At 32.8% G+C, this 27,126-nt stretch overlaps 1 protein-coding gene across 1 annotated transcript in view; it reads left to right on the plus strand.

The window, feature by feature from the left end:
• Positions 1-27,126, plus strand: part of LOC142230111 (A disintegrin and metalloproteinase with thrombospondin motifs 12-like) — a 124,599-nt gene that overhangs the window by 92,690 nt on the left and 4,783 nt on the right. Inside the window, exons 11-14 of the mRNA XM_075300746.1 lie at positions 24,675-24,821; positions 24,888-25,131; positions 25,203-25,387; positions 25,447-25,574. Of these exons, the coding sequence (XP_075156861.1) occupies positions 24,675-24,821; positions 24,888-25,131; positions 25,203-25,387; positions 25,447-25,574 (704 nt within the window). The remainder of the gene's footprint in view (positions 1-24,674; positions 24,822-24,887; positions 25,132-25,202; positions 25,388-25,446; positions 25,575-27,126) is intronic.

The following is a 27,126-nucleotide window of genomic DNA, read 5'->3' on the forward strand; positions in this document are numbered from 1 at the left end:
AGCCTCTAAGAGAAGCAGATTTCATCCGATCCGGTTGAAATTTGGTACATGATGTTGGCATATGGTCTCTAACAACCATACAAAAACTGGTCCACATCGGTCCATAATTATATATAGCCCCCATATAAACCGATCCCCAGATTTGGCTTGCGGAGCCTCTAAGAGAAGGAAATATCATCCGATCCGGTTTAAATTAGGTACATGGTGTCAGCATATGATTTCTAACAACTATGCAAAAACTGGTCAACATCGGTCCATAATTATATATAGCCCTCATATAAACCGATCCCCCGATTTGGTTTGCCGAGCCTCTAAGAGAAGCAAATTTCATCCGATCCGGTTGAAATTAGGTACATGGTGTCAGCATATGATCTCTAAGAACCATGCAAAAATTGGTCCACATCGGTCCATAATTATATATAGCCCCCAAATCATGAGCACAATTAAAATCGAGAGCTTTATTAAACTCTTAACATCCTAGGTGCCACTAAAATTGCAAATGAATTTAACTTTTAAGCGTTTTATGTTGGAGAGCGGGATTATTTTCGTGAGCGTAATTCGTTACCCACGCACACTCACGAAGATATTATTTTCGTGTTCACACTCACGCACGAAATTTTGGTTTGTTAATCACGCTCACGCACACTCACCCGTTAACAGGAGCGTGACTCACGACTCACGATAATTTCGTGTCACGTGCACACCTCTAATGTCAAGTTCATAATTGTATATAGCCCACATATAAGCGGTCCCCATATTTCAATTCTGGCTCTCTGCGTACGGTGCAAAAGTCCATATCGATTCGTAATTATTTGTAGATTTACCTATACATAGCTTTTTTGTCTAATATATACCACGTATGGACTAACTCACAATTTAGAAAACGATGTTAAGAAGTTTTAAGATACCACAACCCAATTAATTCGATTGTGGATGACAGTCTTTCGTAGAAGTTTCTACGCAATCCATGGTGGAGGGTACATAAGATTCGTCCTGGCCGAACTTACGGCCGTATAAATATACTTGTTTTATTTTAGGCAATCACTTATTTAGTTGAACTTAACTCTTTCAATTAGTTTTTTAATTCATTCTACTAAAATATTAATTACTTTACTTTAAGTTGAAATAATCTCCCATGTTCCGATATTCGGAATCGCAAATCGCAATAATTCATTTTTCTTATAAAGAAAACAAATAGAGATACTCTCGGACTCCAAAACAATTTTAATTTGAACTTCTCATTAAAGAGAACTATATTTATAAATTTGAGGGTTAAGAAATTATTGCCAAAGAAAAATTTTGCGATTTGCGATTCTGAATTTCGGAACAGGCGGGAATGTTCTTGTAATTTTATAAGAGTCCATATGATGCAGCACGTTACGAGTATACTTGTTTAATATTAAAATTATTATTCGAAAAACGTTTTTCTTTACTTCATGGGAAATTTCCTTTACTGCAAAGACATTTGACTTTAACGCAGGAACGCAAATTTCATATATTCACGTGCTAAATCTTGCATCACCTTTCCTACTAGGTCAATATTTTGTCAGTGTTAGTTCGATTGTATGGGCCGTAGTTTAGCTTACGAAGTTTCTTTTGTTGTCTAGTGTAGTTACAACTATAAAATCAGTAGCAGTGTAAAGACATGCCAAGCCCTTAAACGTCAAAAGGGTATATTATAATTTCTTGAAAATTGATTTATCATTTTTTTTGTTAGATAGCGTTATCCATTTATAAATCCATCAGAATGCGCAAAATTCCTTTGAAATTGCTTTTCAATAGAATAAATTTTTCCAAACACATTTACAGCTCAATCATAAATCATATAAAATAAAGCAATAACTCATACGCCTAGTTGCTGTCTGTGTTTAATTCACGATCGGTATTTTTATCTGTCATCTTTAATTGTTCATAAATGTGAAGACAATCATAGTCCATAAATTATAATAGACTTTAGAGACGCAACACCGCCAATAAGGTTTATTTCATTCACAAACTAAAACTGGAATATTTGTTACTACAGACAGATAGAGAGAGAGAGAGAGAACAGTAGAATAAAACAATATTAAATATGTATTAGGAAAATTGAATCTTTTGAACTATGATGAAAATTATTTGCTATTATAAATCAATTTAATAGAATTGATGCTTGTTTATGTGTTGCAATATTGTAATTATAATAATTAAAAGATGAAAAAAAGTGCAAGTAATAATCCGTACTTGGAACGAAAAGCAAAAGTTAAACCATAGGTCGGGGAACCTGATTGGCTACGAATTAGAAAATCTCTTTGCAACAATTGTATGATGCAATTTTTTATCGTAAGACGTGAGTTGAAGCGAAATCTTAACATTTATATTAGAGGTGTGCACGTGAGTAATAGTTTACACACGCTCACGCACACTCACGACTGAAAAATCATACTCACGCACGATATTTTTTGGTAGGACTCACACACACTCACGAAAAGAAAATTTGTACTCACGCTCGAAAACGCCGTGACTCACGAATAATTTTATGATTAATTTACCTTACCGAAGTGTCTGAAAACATGAGTATTATTAAAATCGAGAGTGTTATTAAACTCTTTACATCCCAGGTGTCACTAAAATTGTAATAGAATTTAACTCTTAAGCGTTTTATGTTGGTAAGCAGGAATATTTTCGTGAGTGTAATTCGTTACTCACGCACACTCACGAAGATATTATTTTCGTGACTCACGCTCACGCACGACATTTTGGTTTGTTAATCACGCTCACGCACACTCACGCTGTTGTCATGAGCGTGACTCACGCACGAATCACGAAAATGTTCGTGAGTCACAACAATTTCGTGTCACGTGCACACCTCTAATTTATATTTGTAAATCGAATAAATAAATGCGAAAGTTCTTTCTGCAGATGACAATAAATCTCAAATGCATGATTTTATTGTGTTTAGTATCATAAATACACACCCGTGTTTATTTAGAGAAGGTAATTGTCGTAAAAACCATGTATTATGTACGACAAATATTTCCTATTATTTAAACGGTAGAATTAGAAACCATTACATGGTTACGAAAATTGTGTACATGTTTTTATAACCACCACCATAGAATGGTAACGGGGGTATAATAAGTTTGTCATTCCGTTTGTAACACATCGAAATATCGCTTTCCCACTATATAAAGTATATATATTCTTGATCAGGGAGAAATTCTAAGATGATATAAGCATGTCCGTCTGACATATGGGACAGATTCGTCTTTTGTTTGCAGGCAGGTCAAGTTCAAAGATTGGCCCAAGTTTTGATATAGCCCCCATATAAACCGACCTCCCGATTTGGGGCCTTGGGCTTATAGAAACTGCAGTTTTTATCCAACTTGCCTGAAATTGGAAATCTAGAGGTATTTTAGGACCGAAAACGGTGCCTATCGGTCCATGTTTTGGTATAGCCCCCATATGGACCGATTTTGCTTCTTGGGCGTCTAGAAAGTGTATTTTCTATCCGCTTGGCCTGAAATAGAAAATCTAGACGTATTTTAATACCACAAATTGGTGTGCGGAAAATGGTGATTATTAGTCTATATTTTGATATAGCCATGGGGGCTATATCAAAACACAGACTGAAACATAGCTATAGACTGATGTCCTGATTTTACTTCTTGGTCTTCTAGAAATTTGAAATCTAGAGGTATTTTAGGAAACTAGAGATGTGCCGAAAATGTTTATTATCGGTCTATGTTTTCATATAGCCCCCATATAGACCGATCTCCCGATTTTACTTCTTGGGCTTCTAGGACCCGTAGTTTTTATCCAATTTGCCTGAAATTGGAAATCTAGAGGTATTTTGGGACCATCAAAAAGTGTACCGAAAATGGTGCCTATCGGTACATGTTTTGGTATAGCCCCCATATGGACCGATTTGGCTTCTTGGGCGTCTAGAAAGTGTATTTTCTATCCGATTTGACTGAAATTAAAAATCTAGACGTATTTTAAGACCACAAATTGGTGTGCAGAAAATGGTGATTATCAGTCTATGTTTTGATATATCCATGGGGGCTATATCAAAACATAGACTGAAACATAGCTATAGACTGATTTTACTTCTCGGGCTTGTAGAATTCGTAGTTGTTAGCCAATTTGCCTGAAATTGGAAATCTAGAGGTATTCTAGGAAAATAAAGAGATGTGCCGAAAATGGTGATAATCGGACCATGTTTTGATATAGCCACCATTTAGACCGGTCTCCCGATTTTACTTCTTGGTCTTCTAGAATCCGTAATTTTTACCCAATTTGCCTGAAATCAGAAATCTAGAACTATAGACTGATTTCCTGATTTTACTTTTTGGGCTTCTAGAATCCGTAGTTTTTATCCAATTTGCCTGAAATTGGCCGAAAATGGTGATTATCGGTCTATGTTTTGATATAGCCACCATTTAGACCGGTCTCCCGATTTTACTTCTTGGTCTTCTAGAATCCGTAATTTTTACCCAATTTGCCTGAAATCAGAAATCTAGAACTACGGGCTTGTAGAATCCGTAGTTTTTAGCCAATTCGCCTGAAATTGGAAATCTAGAGGTATTCTAGGAAAATAAAGAGATGTGCCGAAAATGGTGATAATCGAACCATGTTTTGATATAGCCACCATTTAGACCGGTATCCCGATTTTACCTCTTGGGCTTCTAGAATCCGTAGTTTTTACCCAATTTGCCTGAAATTGGAAATCTAGAGGTATTTTAGGAAAATAAATAGATGTGCCGAAAATGGTGATTATCGGTCTATGTTTTGATATAGCCCCCATATAGACTGATTTCCTGATTTTACTTTTTGGGCTTCTAGAATCCGTAGTTTTTATCCAATTTGCCTGAAATTGGAAATGTATAGGTATTCTAGGAAAATAAAAATATGTGCCGAAAATGGTGATTATCGGTCTATGTTTTGATATAGCCACCATTTAGACCGGTCTTCCGATTTTACTTCTTGGCCTTCTAGAATCCGTAATTTTTACCCAATTTGCCTGAAATTGGACATCTAGAGGTATTCTAGGCCCTTAAAGACGTGTGCTGAATATATTGTGTATCGGTACAGTTTTTGATATAGCCCCCTTATAAACCGGCCCTCCGATTTAGGGTCTAGATTCTAGAACTAGAATTAGATGTGCTGAATACTGTGTGTATCCTTCCATGTTTTGGTATAGCCACCATTACACCGAACTCCCGATTTAACTCCTAGGGCATCTAGAAATTGTAGTTTTTATCCGATTTGCCACAAATTGAAAATATACTGGCATTTTAGACCCATAACAAAGTGTATATGATTTAGTTTTATCGGTCCATTTGGTAAGGCCTCCATATAGACGGATTTCACTTATTGAGGGTATATAAGGCTCACTGATCATGAAAATTGCTTGGAACTGAATGCAAAATTTCCAGATTTTACTTCTCGTAATCGTTTAAATAATTGGGATGTAAAATCTACAGATTTTAGATTTCAAATCAAGGCGTTATTTCATTATTGTCTTGCACACTTACAAGAGATGTTTATGATTCCTCTAAAACTCAAACAAAAAATGGTTCTTATAAATTCAGAATCTGATCTAGTCTTCATAGGTAAAATTTTTACATTTATCAGTGGGAAGCGTACTGCACTGAAAAAAAAGCATGCCCGGTTCCAAAGATTTTGTCTTTACTTTAAAAATTTTGGTATTGATTCCGAGCCAAAGAAGTGGAGAATACAAGTAAGGATACTTTTAAGACACAATTCTCTTTTAAATTTGGGTTTTGTGTACTTGCTTCTAGAAAGCAAATTTTAATTTTTCGCTTTTTCAGCCTTTTTCTTCATATGCTATCAAAGTCCTTTAAAAACGACTTGACGACAACTTTATTTTCCAAATTAAGGCTCGACTTCCAGTAGAAATTATGCTATGTTTTAAGTAAAAAACGTCTTTAAAATAAAGTGTTGAAAAATTGTCCTATATTTGAACGATTTTTTGCTTGGTATTCAAGATGCAAAAAAACAACAAATTTAAAGACAATTTCATTAAATTTAAAGAATTTTTCTGAATTATTAAAGCCAAGTTGACTTTAGTCCAAAACTTTTTTTCTTTCATTTTATGATACCCATTTTTAAGTGAAATCACTTAATTATAAGGACAATACAACTTCATTGAAAAGTTTATCGACTTTTGGCCAAGGAAAAAAAATTTATATTGGAGAAATGCGTCTTCTATGCTAAGCAAAAATTGCATTCGTATTTTAAAGACATGAAATCTTTGACCTCACGACAATATTTTTTTCACTGAGGTTGAACTGATCTGCTTGGGAAAATATCTGTCATCAAACCTCCCTGAAATTTTCAAAGGAAACTATTATATTTGATTCGTGATGGTGGGTATTTAAGATTCGGCCCGGCCGAACTTACTACTGTATATACTTGTTTTTTTTTTTTTTGTTTTCTTTTTGACTTGTTTGCAGCAAATTCGGCTTTATTTGCTCTTAAAGAAACATCTTTATGGCAAAGGAAAATTGCAAAATCGGATCAGAATTAAAAAAGTGTAGCCAAAAAAGCAATGAAAATATTCTGTTTATATTCGTAAGTGGTGCAAAATTGGATTGGATACACTGAAAACATATTAATCTAAAATAACAAATTATGCAAGCTATGTTTTAGGATACGCAATTTACACAATTCCAAGGAACAATTTCTTTAAAATAAATAAATTTCATTTAGAAGAATCTTTGCTTTAAAAACGGGTTTCTTTAAATTTTGTACACGAAATTTTGAAATTTGCATTCCTTCGTTAAAGTCACTTTTTTTAAATAAAAAAAAAACATTTTTGCTTTAAACAAATAAGCTGAAATATTGAATTAAAAATAAACAACCATATTACATATATACGTGGTATATTAGACAAAAAAGCAGATTATGGACCAACCGATATGGACCAATTTTTGTGTGATTGGGGATCGGTTTATCTGGGGACTATATATAACTATATACCGATATGGACCAACCTTGACATGGTTGTTAGCTGCCATATACTAGCACGATGTACCAAATTTCAAACGATACGGATGAGTTTTTGCTCCTCCAAGACGCTCCGGAGGTCAAATCTGGACTAATTTTTGCATGGTTGTTAGTGTCCATATATTTACACAAAATACAAACTTTCAACTAAATCGGAAAACAATTTTCTCCTCTAAGAGGCTCCAAACCCAAATCTGGGGATTGGTTTATATGGGGGCTCTATAGATTATGGACCGATATGGACTAATTAGAGACCATATACTAACACCACATACCAAATTTCAACCGGATCGGATGAATTTTGCTCCTCCAAGAGGCTTCGGAGGTCAAATCTGGGGATCGGTTTATATGGGAGCTATGTATAATTAGTGATCGCTACACTAAAAAAAAATATTTACGTGCTATTAAAGATTACGCAACCTAAATTTTAGGATGCGAAAGTTACAAAATTCTTTAAAATAATGCAATTTTAACTAAAATAAAGTTTATAATCTGTGCTTCAAAATTTTTTTTTCATTAAATTTATGACACAAATTTTGTAAATTTGCGTCCCTCCGCTAAAGTTGCATGTCTTTAACCTAAGTCTAATAATAAAGTAAAGAAACACATATTTTATTTAAAGAAATTGTCCTTAAATTAACTGAAATATTGAAACTTTAAATTTAAGATAAAAACGCTTCAAGTATAGGCTAATACTTATTTTGAGGATTTAGCGTCTTTGGTTTAAAGTTTTTTTTTTTTTGGAACTGAGAAGAAAATTTTTTACTTTGAAGTATCGGGACTTTTAAACTGGCATTTGTTTGTACGTGAGTACCTTTATTAATAAACCGCGAAAAGAGAATGAAAATTTCATAAATGAGATCTGTATACTAATTTTAATTTTATTGGTTCTATATTTAAAGCCAGATAGGTTCCTAACAAAAATTTCTTTGGTTTAAAGAAGCCGCATCTTTGGCTCGGAATCAATACCAAAAATCCTTAAGGGAATGCCAAAATCTTTGAATACAAGTAAACTTTTTTGAGTGTATAGACCAATTGTCGCATGGTTGTTAGAGACCATATACTAATACTATGTACTAATATTCAAGCGAATCGGATGAAATTTGCTTCTCCAATAGGCTACGCAAGCCAAATCTGTGGGTCGGTTTATGGGGGCTATACATAAAAGTGGTGGTTTTGCATAGAAGGAAAATTTTAACAAAAATTTCTATAGAAATAAAATTTTGATAAAATTTTCTATAGAAATAATATTTTAACAAAAATTTCTACAAAAATAAAATTTTGACAGAAAATGTTCTATATAAATAAATAAAAAAGTTTTCTATAGGAAAAAAATTGGGACAATATTTTCTATAGAAATAAAAGTTTTACAAAAATAAAATCTTGACCAAAAGTTTTCTATAGAAATAACATTTGGACAATATTTTCTATAGAAATAAAAATTTAACAAAATTTTCTTTAGAAATAAAATTTTAACAAAATCTTCTACAGAAATAAAATTTTGACAAAATTTTTTTGAATTTTTGTTAGATTTAATGAAATCACAATACGAGTAGTCACTTTAATCAATATCCATTATATTGTTAGTGGTTAATAACGGATTGGAGTAATATTTCTTTTATGTTCGTGTCTTAAGTCTTTTGTTTCTATATGAACAATGTCCAATCGCAATCAATCTAGTATAGGGCAAGTAACCTATACACTTTAATTAGCGTTGTCAAAGAAAGTTTTCACAAAAATTTCTTTAGAAATGATATTTTGACAGAATTTTCTATAGAAATAAAGTTTAGACAAAAAGTTTTCTATGGAAATAAAATTTTGACAAGAAGTTTTCTATAGAAATAAAGTTTTGACCAAAAGTTTTCTATGGAAATAAAATTTGCACAAAATTTTCTATAGAAAGAAGATTTTAACAATAATTTCTATAGAAATAAAATTTTTACAAAAATTTCTATAGAAATAAAATTTTGACAAAATTTTCTATAGAAATAAAATTTGCACAAAATTTTCTATAAAAATAAAATATTTTAAGATTTTTTTGTTTGGAAGTTTTTGGTAAATTTTTCTCAAAATTTTGGTAGATTTTTTTGGGCTCGAGTGGCAACCGTGTTACAATTCCTTCAACCAATTTGTATATGGTTCCGCTGAATTTTTATTAGATTTAATGAAATCACAATACGAGTAGTCACTTTAACCAAATCCCATTATACTGTTAGTGGTTAATAACGGATTGGAGAAATATTTCTTTTATGTTCGTGTCTTAAATCTTTTGTTTCTATATGAACAACGTCCAATCGCCATCAATCTAGTATAGGGCAAGTAACCTATATACTTCAATTAGCATTGCCAAAGAAAATTTTAACAAAAAATTCTATAGAAATGATATTTTGACAAAATTTTCTATAGAAATAAAATTTTGACAAAATTTGACAAAAAGTTTTCTATAGAAATAAAATTTGCACTAATTTTTCTATAAAAAAAATTTTTTGCAATATAAGATTTTTGTTTTGTTTTGTAGTTTTTGGTTAATTTTTCTCCAAATTTTGGTAGATTATTTTGGGGTGGAGTGGCAACCGTGTTACAATTCCTTCAACCGATTTGTCTATGGTTCCGCTGAATTTTTATTAGATTTAATGGAATCAAAATACGAGTAGTCACTTTAATCAAACACCATTATATTGTTAGTGGTTAATAACGGATTGGAGAAATATTTATTTTATGTTCGTGTCTTAAGTCTTTTGTTTCTATATGAACAACGTCCAATCGCCATAAATCTAGTATAGGGCAAGTAACCTATACACTTCAATTAGCATTGCCATATCATTCTAACATTTCAATTACTCACTGACTGAATAGATCTAAAAGTGTAATATTACGTCAAGTTAGTGGTCATTTGTTGTGCCAAGCTTTTGACTTTTAAACGATACAAATGGTAAATAGAAAATGTTTTATTTATTATTAATCGTTAATAGGTTTTGATCTGAATTCCCATTAAATTACACCCGAGAAATGCAAAATTACATTTTACACTGTTAGCATGTAACAGCCATACAACAATGACTTGAATAATTAAAATCTGTGGCATGGACAGACAGACGGAAAGACTATCTAACCAACCAATGGATAGGCGGACGGATAAACAATTTTATGGCCAGTTGGTCATATACATATCCATTCATTGGTAATATTGCGTATTTACGACAGTGATGACGAGTACATATAAACATCCATGCAAGCTGTTAACTGGGTGAACATGAGTCGCCAGCAGGTACAAAACACCATGCAGTCTAGCGTGGTTAACTAAAAACAGCAACAACAATGACAGCACATGACAAAAACAACATGAACCGCCTGAAATTAACAATTAAAATGTCGTTTGTTGTCAGTGTTGGTGTTAGTTGAATAATCTGAATGCAGAATTATAGCACTGAACAGGGCAGACTTATAGGCACCTGTGCTGAACTTCAGGGCTGGATGGTTTATAGAAAATAGTCAAGGATAAATGAACCAAGGGCCTTTTATATTTCAATTTAAGCTAGGAAAAAAAAAGAACAACAGACACTCAAGAAGAAGATCTGTACGAAAACCACGATGTTGTTTTGAAAAAAAATATGGTTGACTTGAAATTTTTAAATCATTTTTTTATACCATGTGATCCATCTCTGTATGTATACAATCCTTTCAAGTAAGATTATTTGATATAATCCCACATACATAATAGCTGAACAGTGGATTAATTAGCATACGTATAATATGAGTAACAAATCTAAATTTTTATTAAAATTTCTTTAAAATTTGAATTTGGTGTTACTTGGCATCATTGGTGTAACTACACTTAGAAAAGTTTACTTGGATTCAAAGATTTTGACCTTCCCTTTATTTAATTTGGTATTGATTCCATTCTTTTTTTTGGAATATATTAATAAAGCTATTCATGTACAAACAAATGCTGGTATAAAAATCCAAATTACTTCAAAGTAAAAGGTGCTTTCTTAATTCCAAAAAAAAAAAAAAACTTTAAACCAAAGATACAAAGTTCTCGAAATAAGTCTTAGCCTATATTTGTTTTATCTTAAATCTAAAGATTCAATATTTCAATTAATTTAAGACGATTTTTTTAAATTAAAAATGTTTTTCTTTACTTTAAAGAAAATTTGCCTTAGTTCAAAGACATACGACGGGAGGGATGCAAATTTCCAAAATGTATGTCCTAAATTTAATAAAAATTATTTTTTTTTTTGAATTTTGAAAATTTCTTCCGAGTTATTAAAGCTGTAAAGTTTACCTCAGTCAAACAGAATTTTCTTTCATGTAAAGATACAGATTTTTAAGTCGAATAACTTAGCTATAAGGACAAAACGACCTTGAAAGCGCAAAAAACTCGAAAAAGTCGAAATTCAAAATTTCGATTTTTGAAAATTTTGAAAAAACCGGAAAACTCGGGAAGTCCAAAATCCAAATTACTTCAAAGTAAAAGTTGTTTTCTTAATTCCAAAAAAAAAAACTTTAAACCAAAGCAAAATTCTCGAAATAAGTCTTAGCCTATATTTGTTTTATCTTAAATCTAAAGATTCAATATTTCAATTAATTTAAGACGATTTTTTAAAATCAAAAATGTTTTTCTTTACTTTAAAGAAAATTTGCCTTAGTTCAAAGACATACGACTTTAACGGAGGGATGCAAAATTTCCAAAATGTATGTCCTAAATTTAATAAAAATTATTTTTTTGAATTTTGAAAATTTCTTCCGAGTTATTAAAGCTGTAAAGTTTACCTCAGTCAAACAGAATTTTCTTTCATGTAAAGATACAGATTTTTAAGTCGAATAACTTAGCTATAAGGACAAAACGACCTTGAAAGTTTATCGACTTTTGGACAAGGAAAAAAGCGTAAAAAACTCGAAAAAGTCGAAATTCAAAAAATCGATTTTTGAAAATTTTGAAAAACGGGAAGACTCGGGAAGTCCAATTTTACATTTATCAAACATATGAAAGTTGCACATAAGGTACATTGAAGTCTAATATGAAGTTATGTTTACAATAATATGTGCTTGGTATGCGGATAGATATCATGGTTGCCATTCGCATAAAAAATAATCTACCAAATTATTAAGAAAATTGCCCCGAAATTCTATTAAATACCCAAAAAAAAGAGCTTCCAAAAAAGTAGTTTGGATCTCCAATTTGTTATCCGGAAGTAGTGCAAACTTGGATCATCTTGGACGGAAGTACTCCATTTTTGGATCCTGTGCTTTGCGTTAGGAATTGTGCCTTTGAAGTTCATTTGGATAAAGAAATTTAAAAAAAAAATAAAGAATTAAAATTTTTTTCCAGTTTTACTTTTTATTTTTATCAGTATTTCTTTTACACAATTTTTTTCTTATTATTTAATTTGTACAAATTGAAAAACTTCTTCGCTTCCACTGGGATTGAACCTGGGTCTGTTGGCACCATAACAGAACGCCTTAGCACACTCAGTCACAAACGCCATTGAACACGATGCATCAAAACGTCTATTCAAATGTTTGTACCACGCATGTCAATCTAACTACTTCTTGAGATGTTTTTTATTATTATGAATGAAGAAATTAAGAACGAAGAAACTAAGAACGCTCACCAGCGGCAATTTTTTTATTAAATATTTTTCTAAAAAAAAATTTTATATTATACAACGTTTTATTTTGCTTTTCTATCGGCATATACTTTCGTATAAAAATATTTTTTCCGTTAAAAAATCAAAAAAAAAAAAATTAAAAAATTACGATCATTTTCGTAATGTGCAAAACCTTCTCAAAGAACTTCCGTGGATGTGAAAAAGTCAAACGGTACAGGTTCAAATCCCACCGAGGATGATTTTTTCTTTATTTTTTTTTTACTTTTTTATTGATTTTCTATTTTTTTTTTTCGAAATTTAATTGTCCAAAACTTTAATTTTCACTTAAAACGGCCTAATTCCGTAGTTTCTAAGACTTGTCCAAAAGGACTGCATGAGAAGTAGACAAAAATCGATAGGGAATCCCGGGATGCGCTTTAAAAGAAGCGATTGTGGACTTTTCCAAAAGAACTGCATCGGAAGTGGAAAAAATTGATAGGGGATTGCGGGATGCGCTTTAAAAGAAATGTTTGAGGAACAACTTCCAATTTTTTTTTTGCTGGGTATCAAAAAATCGCTCTCTTTTTAGTGGGCGGAATAAATTATTATATTTCATTTCATTTAGGTTTTACTGTCATAAAGCATTTAAAAAAGTGTACAATTTTGCTAGCTTTGCAATTAAAAATATATATTAACTGAAAATGAAACACTCCTAGCAAATAGTAAAAATGTATTCACTGTGGTAACCGCGGTTGATATGGGGAAAATTATTCAATCACTTTAAAAACACGAAAAAAATTTTCAATATCAATAAATTGAAAATTCAATATCAATAAAAATATTGTATTGCCCAAGATTTCGTGGCCTTAAGTATGAATGCGAATTTTGCTTAGCAGAGAAGACGCTTTTCTCAGACATAAAGCTTTTTTCCTTGTCCATGAGTCGATCAACTTTTCAGTGAAGTTAAATAAGGACAGTTAAGTGATGCGACTTAAAAATCTTTACATGAAAGGAACTTGGCTTAACTATTATTGAATACTTCTTCATAATTATAAAATCGCCTTTGAATTTGTTGTCTTTTTGTATCTTGACTCCAATGCGTTTAAAACTCAAAAATGTCTTTCAACACTTTGATTTAAATAAGTCGGTGAAACATATTATAATTTCTACTTGAAGTCGAGGCTGAATTTTAAAATTTAAGTTGTCATTAGAACATTTTTACAGGACTTTCATAGCACATGAAGAAACAGCTGAAAAAAATAATAACATTTAAAAGAATCACGCTGCAAATCATATAAAAGATAAAAATCAGAAAGGTCCACCGGGACCTCATCGCGTACAGATGGGTTAAATGTATATTTACTTCTTTGGACCGCAATCAATTCCAAAATTATTAAAATAAAGTCGAAATCATTGGTACCGACCAAGATTTTTGTTCAGTGTATTTTGACATTTAGCCACATGTTATATTAATGGGAAATGTGGATATATGCTTGACTAAGGTTCGATATAAAAGTTTCCTTTCTCCAACAAATCGTACACAATTTTATTATTTTCTCCGACTATCAGTCGAGCGCTCCTAAGACTTTTTACTAATAATTTTTCTCTTTTATTTTTTTTTATTTATTTATTTTACAATTGTCTGATATTAAAATACTGTAAACACAATTGTTACCTTAGACAAATTGTTTTGAAGTGAGACGGAAAATATGATGTATATACTGGCTGCACAGGTCGAATCTGCATAATTGTATAATCAATGAATAAGCGATTAGATGGTGAAAACAAATAACCGACGGTCAGACTGACAGATGCATGTAATGAATGATAGCCACTAGTGGGCGTATACCCATTTCCATCATTGGTAACGACTATCGGTGGGGTTCCACTCGGGCACATTAGCAAGTCAAAACAACAATAAATTTTAACGCAACAACAACAAAAACTGTTTACATTTGCTCGTATTTTGTTACATTGTTAAAATGTGGCATCATGAAATTGAAGATTAATTCAGCCATTTAACTTAAATGAAATTGGTCAAGCAATTCAAACTGTGAAATTGCTGGCCATATGATATTGTGAGTAAATTGATATCTTCAGCTTAGTGGGCTGCACAATGGAATTGAACACAAACAGAATTTAGACAAGACATTATTTTTTATACACGCAGTGCATGAATATTTCTAAAGCATAATGCCGCTATTTCACGGGGAACATTTTTCTCGAAAAAATATGGTTTTTCCGCCAAAATCAAATACATAATTTCCGAAACAATAATATGGTCCTAGAGTGTAAAGGATCACATTGCGATCACAAAAAAAATTAACCAAAATTTCCATTGAATTTCGTGATCACTCCTATCGAAGAAATTGTATCGGAATCTAGAATAAAATGGGCGTTAAATAGCTTCGGGCCATTCAAATCCCCCGGACCTGATGGAATTAATCCGGCGGAGTTAGAAGCAGTGACTGAAAAAAGTCGTTTTCATACCTAAAGCGGGAAAAGCCTCTCACTAGAGCGCGAAGGAATTCCGACCAATCAGCTTATCCTGATTCTGGAGAGGATGATAGACATTTATCTTAGAACTAGCGTCGATTCAAGTTTGTTCTCCAAACGACAGCATGCATACTCGAAGGGCAGGTCTACTGAGACCGCTTTGCATGAACCAGTCAGCTTTATTGAAAGCTCACTATTTGTCAATGAATACACAACCGTGGCGTTTCTAGACATCGAGGGGCATTCAATAACGTCCATCCGAGCTCTATATTAAATGGACTGGCAAGTCTGAATGTTGATCCAGGTATACTTAGGCTTCTATACGAACTGCTAATGAGGAGACGTATTTCGGCCACACTAGGACAAGCAAACATACAAAGATATGTGAACAGAGGCACTCCCCAAGGAGGAGTTCTATCATCTCTTCTTTGGAATGTTGCTATAAACACCCTTCTGGTTTCCCTAGAAAAAGAAAGGATAAAAGTGGTGGCATACGCAGACGATGTGGCTCTAGCAGTCAGGGGAAAATTCCCATCCACAATCAGAGATGTTATACAGAGAGCCCTCCGAATGACTGAGAAATGGGCGAAAGAGAATGGTCTTGGGGTAAATCCTCCAAAGACAGAATTAGTCATGTACCTCAAAGATCTCTAAATTCCCACGGTTAAGCCCATATCCTTAGGGGTATTAAAATTCCCTTTGGTGAGCGTGCAAAATACCTTGGCGTTATTCTGGACAGGAAGCTGAACTTTAAGCTTAATATTGAAGAAAGAGCGAGAAAAGCCACGATAGCTTTGTACATTAGGAAAACCGAAAATTGTGCGTTGGCTATATACGCAGACCTATAATGCTATATGGTGTTGTAGTCTGGTGGCCGGCACTTCAGCAACCGACAGGTTTAGATAAAGTTCAGCGTATGGCGTGCTTGTGTATCTCAGGCGCATTTAGTAAGACAGGAACAGATTCCCTTAATGTTATGCTGCATCTATTGCCTTTAGACATTTGGCCAAACAGTCAGCTGCAACAACGGCTATCGCTGTGGTCGTAAAAAATGTACGGTCACAGTTCGGTCCTCAAAATAATGTCAGATGTGCCTAACGTAGTGGATTACACTCTGACGAAACCACTTTTCGACAAAAAGTTTGAAACTCTAATTCCCAACAGTGAGGCGTGGTGTACACAGACCCCGGAGAATAAAAGATATATAGATTTCTTTACTGATGGCTCCAAATTGGATGGAATATATTCTAAAGATCTGGAACTTCGAAAAGCGAAAAGGTTACCTGATCACTGTAGTGTTTTTCAGGCTGAAATATTAGCAATAAGAGAAGTGACGAATTGTCTGAGAAGTAATGCCCCAAGCAATATTGGCATTAATATATACTCAGACAGTCAACCTACAATAAAATCCTTGGACTCTATGTTCCTCAACTGGAAAAAGGCCATCGACTGCCGCAAATCTCTCAACGAGATGGCTGAGCAGTACAATATTCAACTAATATGGGTGCCTGGCCATAGGAACATACCGGGGAACAGCGAAGCAGATGAGTTAGCAAGGCTGAACCGCGGATTGTTGCGAGAGTCAACGAGATTTGTGAAGAGGAAGCCCTTGATGACTCAATTGAAGCGGCTGATGGTTCCTCCAGATAAATCTTCACCATTGTAAGGCCGCTTGTGCTGCTTTAAAATTATTAGGGATTTATTAGGGATGATTTCGGCAGCCGATAAAAAAAATTCATTGCACAATCCTATGAGACTTATCATATGGCTAAATATGTATAGTTGACGTCAGGAAACGACTTACCAATAATCACTAAAGTCGAAGGTTGAAATTTGGAAATATATAAAAATTCAACATTCCAGAAGTGTGGAAAGTCGAATGGTAAATATTAGATAGTAAAAAATTACCCGTTGAGAAAGTTGTAAAGTAGAAAAATCAAATGGCATCAACAGCGATGCGAATGTCAAAATAATTTTTCGATGGAATTCCGTATCATTTTCATTCATTTCATTAGTTGATCATTATTAAACATTTAATTGATGCAATTAGTGTTTTTGATTTATATTTTTAATAAAAAAATTAATGAAACAATTTAATATTATTCAATTATTTTGAATAATATTAAATTCAATTATGATATTAATTGAAAAAAATATTGCCCATATTTTTTCTGTGATTATATTAGCAAACCTTTTGTATCAATCGTATCAGACACTGTTTCATGAAAAAAGGTATATGTTCCGATGAAAATGTTTATTTCCGTTTATGTGGAGGTTGTTGTTTTTTTCACTCTAATTTAAACATTTGTTTATCCATTATAGTTGTCTTGCATGTCATGCAAACTGACATCGTATTGGATCAGGTCTTTTTCGATACAACCTCCACACATGACTGGTTTGTAAACAACAAACTAACACAACTAACAAAAAACATTCAACAGGTGATTTTTTTACTTGGTGACCAAAGTCATAACATAAGTGTATTTAGTTAACACACATAAACATTGCTTATCTCGTGCTAGCTTTGAAGTTTGTCGATCACTTGTGGAGCCTTAAGTGCTACTTGATGTTCAATCTGCTACTACATTTTGTATGAATTTTAAATTTATTTTGTCTTTTTGTTGTTTCTTGTTTCGATACATTTTTATGTATTTAAGTCTCATTCAACAACAAGTGTTTATTTATGCATAGCATTTAAATTAATTACAAATGTTATTGATTGATTTGATAACGTTATTTGTTTGACAGCTTATTCTCTTCATCACCACTTTTGAAACTCACTTGAATTCAGCACCCTATCAAAAAAAAAAAACTCCAATAAACATTTATATGGTTTTCAACAAATGTAATTGATTTTATATATTGATAATTATGATATCAAACATGGTATGACACACAATATTCATTCATATTTTCATAGAGTGGGATGCACAATTGGTTACCCATAAACGAAAGACTTAAGACACAAACATACAAATGTGTAGATGTAAATTTTGCTTCCAGGCAAAATTGAAGAAAATCGAGTTCAACTTTGCAAAAATTCCTTTAGCGCCATATAAAGTTCAAGATGGGAGAATTTGTGGAAATTTTAAGAAATTTTGAACTATTTTGTAGAAAATATGAATTTAGTAAATCTTTATGCTTCATTTGTGTATGGTATTTTCCCCATTTTTAGTTCATTCAAGAACGTACACAAAATATCATTAAATTAGCTTTAGTGCCGAGGATTTACTTGTTTTTAATGTTTTTTTAATATATTAATTCACCAATGATTTATATAAATTAATCATTAAAGGTAGCATATAGAGTTTTAATCTCTGAACCGTTCCAATAAGAGGTGTTATTTTGGAATTCAAAGAAAAATTCCATTTTGGAGATAAATAATCAGATATTCATTTCATAACAAAGGAAGGTACATTGAAAACAATATTGTCGTGAGGTCAAAGATTCCATGTCTTTAAAATACGAATGCAAATTTTGCTTAGCATAGAAGACGCATTTCTCTAATATAAAGTTTTTTCCTTGCCCAAAAGTCGATAAACTTTTCAATGAAGTCGTATTGTCCTTATAATTAAGTGATTTCACTTAAAAATGGGTATCATAACATGAAAGAAAAATATTTGTGCTAAGGTCAACTTGATTTTAATAATTCAGAAAAATTCTTGAAATTTAATCAAATTGTCTTTAAATTTTTTGTCTTTTTGCATCTTGACTACAAAGCAAAAAATCGTTCAAAAGTAGGACATGTTTTTCAACAAATTATTTTAAAGACGTTTTTACTTGAAACATAGCATAACATTTCTACTGGAAGTCAAGTCTTAATTTGGAAAATAAAGTTGTCGTCAACACGTTTTTAAAGGTCTTTGATAGCATATGAAGAAAAAAAGCTGAAAAAGCGAAAAATTAAAATTTGCTTCCTAGAAGCAAATACACAAAACCCAAATTTAAAAGAGAATTGTGTCTTAAAAGTATTCATACTTGTATTCTCCGCTTCTTCGGCTCGGAATCAATACCAACATTTTTAAAGTAAAAACAAACTCTTTGGAACCGGGCATGCTTTTTTTCAGTGTATGCCGTTCATAATGAAAAGCTATAACAGATCTCTATTTTATTCGTGAAATTTTGCGTAACCAAATCGCACAGTGACAGCTTTATATAATCGATAATATTAGAGGTATTGAATCGCCGTTGGGCGGTTAGTTTAGAGCTTATCTTTCACATGGTATCAAAGAAATAAATCGATCACGGCCCAGAAACTTTTCCGGCCCATCCAATTCCAACTCGATAGCGTAATCCATTCACTGTAAAGTCTGAATAAATAATTCTTGGATTTTCCACGGATCTGGAAATTGGACAACCCAATTTTTTGTACACTCAAAACTAGTTTACCTGGATCATAAAATTTTGATCTTCCTTAAAAGATTTTAGAATTAATTGATTCAAAAATGTTTTTTTTTTTACAATTAGGAAAATTTGCCTTACCGGAAATGTATACGATTTTAATAGAGAGTTGGGAGATTCATCTCAAAAATTTAATGGACAATTTTATAAAGCAAATATTATGAACTTTCTTATTAGGTCAACATCTTCAAATGGTTGGTCGTTTCTAGGTGTTTACAGTTTTGGTGCAGTTTTTGGGTATATAGTTCCGAGTAGATAATTCTCTGGAAATATCATCATACACACCAGAGAGTATTAAGAAAACAAGAGGGCGAAAATTTCTCTTCTACAAAAACAACAAATGTCAAGCATCTATACGCTTGACATTGTTGTTTTTGTCGCACAATGCTTGCAGCTTTGGTATAACCGCCTTGCGGTCGAAGCGCTGTTTTGATAAATTCTTTATTAAGGCATCGGCAGTTATAATTTCAAATTGTCTGCCAAAAAAATTAATAAAATGAAAAGATTTATATAAAAGAACATTTGTTACTACAAAGTAGGTTCTAAATCCTATTTTTCTTACGTTTCATAAGGCCGGCAGAGAACTGAACTGGGTGACGCCGACGCAAACTGTATGATATTTGAGACAAGCGCCGACAAAAACTGCATGACATTAGATAAATTTCCTCATGACTACCACCTACACGCAAAAAAATAATTCTTTCCTCCCAAACGAAATTTTAGACAAACAAAGTTCGTTTCTCATTTGCTTTTCGCTGTAAGGAAGTATATTTGGAAGAAAAGTATATACTTTTTGTGATAAACGTTTATTCTTTTCCAGGATGTAAAAACAATTTCATAAAGACTAACTCAAAAAAAAAAACATTGTTTTCTTGCTAATTGCATTTTCCCTCACATCTTTCTCGCATCCACGAAGTATTTTAGTTCTTAACACCTTTTCCTATAATACCAACAAGTAGAAGAAATTATACGATTTTATTAATTTTAAATTTTTTTTACCTTTCGCCTGTATGGAGAATCGAACCGCGGACCATGCACTTTGTAAGCCAACACACTAACCACTGAGCTATGTACCTGTTATGGTCATCAATAGATAATTATCCATATAAGTTATATTTATATAGCATAGCTTGCGGCGCCCACGAACCGAATAAACAAAGTTTATTTAACAGAAACAAACATTTAGTTTGGCACCGTGGAGCAGTGGTTGCTACGTCCGACTTGCATGCCAAGGGTCGTGAGTTCGATCCCTCCTTCGACCAACGTTTTTTTTTTTGTTTTTATTTTTTTTTTACATATATTCCAGATATGTTCGGAAGATTCCTAAAAAATGTTCAACATTACATTGTATTATATTAAGTTTTGAACTGTAAAATGTGTCTTATTAAAGACCTAAAGTCAGAAAAGGACAATGTTTGATATAAACGAAATGGACTGTGTTGTTGTTTCAAAAATAACTTTTTTTATTGAAAAAATAACAATTTTGTAACAAAAGAATTTTTTTGGTGATAAAAGTTTAAAATTTTCGAAGCAATTCAAAAAACTCTAACAAAAGAAAAACGTTTTCGATACACGTTTTCCAAACGTTTTTTTTCTTTGCGTGTACTGTCGCAGTTTCGCTTGACAGTTTCGTTCTCTTCTTTTCTTAATACTCTCGGTACACACATTATCTGGATTTGCCACCATTTCCGCCGGACACCAAATTCCTACCGCGGCGTTGCCACTCGAGCCAAAAAAATATACCAAAATTTTGAACAAATTTAATCAAAAAGGTACCAAACAAAAAATCATATTTTGTCAAAATTTTATTAGTAAATTTTCTCAAATTTTATTTCTATAGAAAATATTGCCAACATTTTATTTCCATTTTTGTCAACATTTTATTTTTATAGAAAATTATGTCAAAATTTTATTTCTATATTTTTTTCAAAGTTTTATTTCTATAGAAAATTGTCTCAAATTTTTTTCCAATAGAAAATGTTCTCAAAATTTTATTTCTATAAGAAATTTTATCGAAATGTAAGAAAATTTTGTCAACATTTTATTTCTATAGAAAATTTTGTCAAAATTTGATTTCTATACAGAATTTTGTCTAAATTTTATTTCTATAGAAAATTTTGTCAAAATTTGATTTCTACAGAAAATTTTGCCATAATTTGTTTTCTATCGAAAATTTTAGAGAATAATTTTATAATTTTGTCAATATCTTATTTCTATAGAAAAATTTTTATAAATTTTATTTCAATAGAAAATTTTGTCATAATTTTATTACTGTTGAAAGTTTTATCAACATTTTCTTACTATAGACAATTTTGTCATCATTTTATTTCTATAGAAAATTTTGTCAAAATGTTATTTTTATAGAAAATTTATGAGTTGGAGAGGAAAATAATACAAAGTCTACCAAAACATTATGAATTCTATCAATCCACCAAATAGAAAAGAATCTATAATTTTTGGTAGAATTCTACCAACTGTGGCAACCATCCAGTGCATGGTGCATTTTTCACATCGAAATTATCGGAACGAAACAAGGAAAGCGTGGGATTGGTCGTTACAGTATTAGGGCCACAAATTGTTTTTTCTCTTCTGACGGACAAAATTTTAGAAAGTTTTCTCATAAGGCTTAAATATGTTTCTTAAATTTATCTCAAAATTTTATTTTTATTGAAACTTTGTCCAAACTTTATTTTTATAGAAAACTTTCTCAAAATTTTATTTCTATAGAAAAATTAGTCAACATTTTATTTCTATAGAAAATTTTGTTAAAATTTTATTTATATAAGAGGTCTGCTGATAAGTCCCCGGTCTAAAAAAGAAAAACACATTTTTTTGTCAAAATTCATTTTTATTATTCAACATAGTTCCCTTCAAGAGCGATACAACGATTATAACGACCTTCAAATTTTTTGATACCATATTGATAGTAATCCTTCGGGTTTGCCTCAAAATAGGTCTCAGTTTCGGCGATCACCTCTTCATTGCAGCCAAATTTTTTCCCTGCGAGCATCCTTTTGAGGTCTGAGAACAAGAAAAAGTCGCTGGGGGCCAGATCTGGAGAATACGGTGGGAGGGGAAGCAATTCGAAGCCCAATTCATGAATTTTTGCCATCGTTCTCAATGACTTGTGGCAAGGTGCGTTGTCTTGGTGGAACAACACTTTTTTCTTCTTCATGGGGCCGTTTTGCCGCGATTTTGACCTTCAAACTGTTGATGTTTTTTCCCTTTTCAAGATAATCGATAAAAATTATTCCATGCGCATCCCAAAAAACAGAGGCCATTACTTTGCCAGCGGACTTTTGAGTCTTTCCACGCTTCGGAGACGGTTCACCGGTCGCTTTCCACTCAGCCGACTGTCGGTTGGAGTCAGGAGGGTAGTGTAGTGATGGAGCCATGTTTCATCCATTGTCACATATCGACGGAAAAACTCGGGTGTATTACGAGTTAACAGCTACAAACACCGCTCAGAATCATCAACACGTTGTTGTTTTTGGTCAAATGTGAGCTCGCGTGGCACCCATTTTGCACAGAGCTTCCGCATATCCAAATATTGATGAATGATATGATTTCCCTGGGGCAGAGTCCGGAAACTCATTATCAAGCCAAGTTTTTGCTTCCACCGTATTTATTCCCTTCAGTAAACAGTATTTTATCAAAACACGAAATTCCTTTTTTCCATTTTTTTACAATAAAGACGCTCTATCTCACAAACTAAATCACTTACAGACTATATAAAAATAATAAGCATTTAATACTAGCGACGCCATCTATGTGTCAGACCGGGGACTTATCAGCCAACCTGTTAGAAATTTTTGTCAAAATTTTATTTCTAAAGAAATTTTTGTTAAAATTTTCTTTGGCAATGCTAATTGAAGAGTATAGGTTACTTGCCCTATACTAGATTGATGACGATTGGACGTTGTTCACATAGTAACAAAAGACTTAAGACACAAACATAAAAGAAATATTTCTCCAATCCGTTATTAACCACTAACAATATAATGGGGTTTGATTAAAGTGACTACCCGTATTGTGATTTCATTAAATCTAATAAAAACAAATTTTATTTCTACTGAAATTTTTGTTAAAATCTTCTTTCTATAGAAAATTTTGTCACAATTTTATTTCTATAGAAAATGTTGCCAAAAATTTATTTCTATAGAAATTTTTGTTAAAATTTTCTTTCTAAAGAAAAATTTGTCAAAATTTTATTTATATAGAAAATTGTATCAAAATTTTATTTCTATACAAAATTTTGTCAAAATTTTATTTATATACAAAGTTTTATCCAAATTTTATTTCTATAGAAAATTTGCAAGTACCCCTAAGTTGGAGAGGAAAATATTGCAAAATCTACTAAAACATTAAGAATTCTAGCAAGCTATCAAACAGTAAAGAAGCTATCATATTCGGTAGAATTCTACCAACTGTGGCAACCGTACATCCAGTACGTGGTGCATTTTTTCTATGTGGGTTGTTTTGTTTTTTTTTTTTTGTGCTTTAAATATAGCGTAGTTTTTATTTGCTTATGTGTTCTTTGCTGCAATTCCATATACTTCCAGATCAAGAATTACCTTTTTTTACCTTAAATAATTATGTAGCTACACTAAAGGAAAAAATTGTTTCTGACGCTGAATGAAAATAAAATTAATTAGATAGAATCATTCCAAGGCTTGCTATAAATTCGGATTTTTTAGCAAAAGAAAATTTCGTTTGTCTAAAATATTGTTCAGAAGGAAAGTATTCTTTCTCTGAGTGCAGTAGATAAAAACGTTGATCTCCAGTAAATTTCCATCTAGGTCTTACGAAAATTGGATTTTGATTCAAGAGAAACTTTTCAAAGCAAGTAGAACCTTTTCCAAATCAAAAGAAGTTTTTTTTTTAATGAAACCTATTCGCAATTGAAATGGAGAACGTTTTATTGTATGTGAAAAACGTTTCATTTGAATTGGAAATATTCCTTTTTAAATGTAACAATAAGTGAAAATGCTATACATACATATGTATAATGATATATGTACTTAGAATCACCTAAGTCGTTTGGGTACCGGCTATCCGTCCCACCTAAACATGATTTTCCTTCTGCTGTCAATTTTTCTGTAGACATAAATTCATGTTTGTTTGGCGAAAAGTATTGAAATTTTTAATTACCTAATTTCAATTTGATTTCCTTTTCAGCTTTGGTATGTTTCATGATACGGCAAAAATTGGTTGCCATCCACGAGTGGGTTCGATAGTTCATATAATGACGCCAACATTTGGAGCAGATACATTGCAAGTTTGCTGGTCAAATTGTAGTCGTAAATATATTACGCATTTTTTGGAGTAAGTCTGAATTCAAATTCATTTGGACAAAGCGAAACAAATGTTTTAATTTTCCCTTATATTTAGTCAAGGTTTGGGCGATTGTCTTGATGATGAACCTACAACCTTGGATCAATATGCCTATCCTGAAGAACAACCCGGAAAGAGATATAATGCTGAACTTCAATGTCGCCTACAATACAATGTCACAGATAGTGAAGTATGTTCCCCCATGTATGAGATCTGTTCGACTTTATGGTGTAATGTGAATGGCGAATGCATAACAAATATGCGACCAACTGCCCCGGGAACATTGTGTGGAAAACGTAAGGTTTGTTGTGGTAATTTTCGACTCCATTTCAGTTTGAGCGAATATAGAGTTTTCTTGTTTTGCATTGACAGTGGTGCCAGAATGGTAAATGTGTTCGCATAGAGTCAATGGAAAAGGTGGATGGTTCATGGGGTAATTGGTCGGAATGGAGTGAATGTTCACGTTCCTGTGGCGGTGGTGTTTCGATACAACAACGTGAATGTGATAGTCCCAGACCAGCAAATGGTGGTTCATTTTGCATAGGAGAGAGAAAAAAGTAAAATTGTCATATTGCTGTTGCTTGATGGGTTTTATTGTCATTTGATTTATTTTCAGATATAAGATTTGTAATTACAATCCATGTCCCAAAAATGAGCCAAGTTTTAGGGCCCAACAATGTGAGAAATATAATGAAAAACCATATCAAGGACAATTATATAAATGGTTGCCATATTTCGATAAACGTAAGTATTGGTGTCATAATATCAGGGAGATATGACGGTGAGTCAAGGATTGTCGAATAAGCACTTATACTAAAAATTAAAAAAAAAATGAGTATATGCCGATTTACTCTTCAAAATAGTTTTTCCACCATCATACCCTTGGTTCAGAAAAGTTTCAGTTCTTTTTTAACGGTCTGAAAAAAAAAATACGTTTTTATCGAAGCTTGAAAAATATATCTCCGCTGCGGCGATTAACCCCTCATTCGATTGACATTTGTGCTGAATGCCATAAAGTATATTGTGAGTCGTATTGAAATTCTCATTCGATCTAGCGATGTCCGTCCGTTTTTTTGGAACTATGCCAACTTCCGAACAAACTAAGCTATCAACGTGAAACTTGGTATAGCCCCCATATATTTCAATACCCAGTATTGACTTCCAGAGCTTCTAGGAAGGAAAAATTTCATCCGATACGGTTGAAATTTGAAACGACACATTGTCAATGTTGTCAGATACCCCAGAAAGTATATATATTGTAGGTCGTAGTGAAGTTCTCCGTCGATTTAGCGATGTCTGTCTGTCCGTCTTTTGGAACCACGCCAACTTCCGAACAAACCAAGCTATCAACGTGAAAACGGAAAAATTTCATCCGATCCGGTGGAAATTTGGTACGGCACATTCGTGCCGAAGTCAATATTGTCAGATACCCCAGTAAGTATATATTGTGGGTTGCAGTAAAATTCGCAGTCGATTTAGCGATGTCTGTCCGTTCGTCTTTTGGAACCACGCCCACTTCCGAACAAACAAAGCTTTCGGTGTGAAACTTGGTACAGCTCTCATAAAAACCAATACCCAGTTTTGATTTCCAGAGCTTCAAGGAAGGAAAATTTCATCCGATCCGGTGGATACCCCACAATGTATAAATATTGTGGGTCGTAATGAAATTCTCAGTCAATTTAGCTATGTCGGTCCGGCCTTCTTTTGGAACCACGCCAACTTACGAACAAACCAAGCTTTCAGCGTGAAACTTGGTATAGCCTCCATATAAACCAATACCCAGTTTTGACTTCCAGAGCTTCTAGGAAGGAAAAATTTTATCCGATCCGGTGAAAATTTGGTACGGCACATTTGTGCCAAAGTCAATATTGTCATATACCCCAGATAGGTATATATTGTGGGTCGCAGTGAAATTCTCATTCGATTTAGCGATGTCTGTCCGTCCGTCTTTTGGAACCACTCCAATTTCCGAACAAACCAATCTATCGGCGTGAAACTTGGTATAGCTTCCCTATAAACGAATACCCAGTTTTGACTTCCAGAGCTTCAAGGAAGGAAAAATTTCATCCGATTCGGTGGAAATTTGGTACGGCACATTTGTGCCAAAGTCAATATTGTCAGATACCCCAGAAAGTATATATTGTGGGTCGCAGTGAAATTCTCATTTGATTTAGCGATGTCTGTCCGTCCGTCTTTTGGAACCACTCCAACTTGCGAACAAACCAAATTATCGGCGTGAAACTTGGTATAGCCTCCATATAAACCAATACCCAGTTTTGACTTCCAGAGCTTCTAG

This window comes from Haematobia irritans, chromosome 3, assembly GCF_050003625.1.
Source record: "Haematobia irritans isolate KBUSLIRL chromosome 3, ASM5000362v1, whole genome shotgun sequence".
NCBI classification, from domain to species: domain Eukaryota; kingdom Metazoa; phylum Arthropoda; class Insecta; order Diptera; family Muscidae; genus Haematobia; species Haematobia irritans.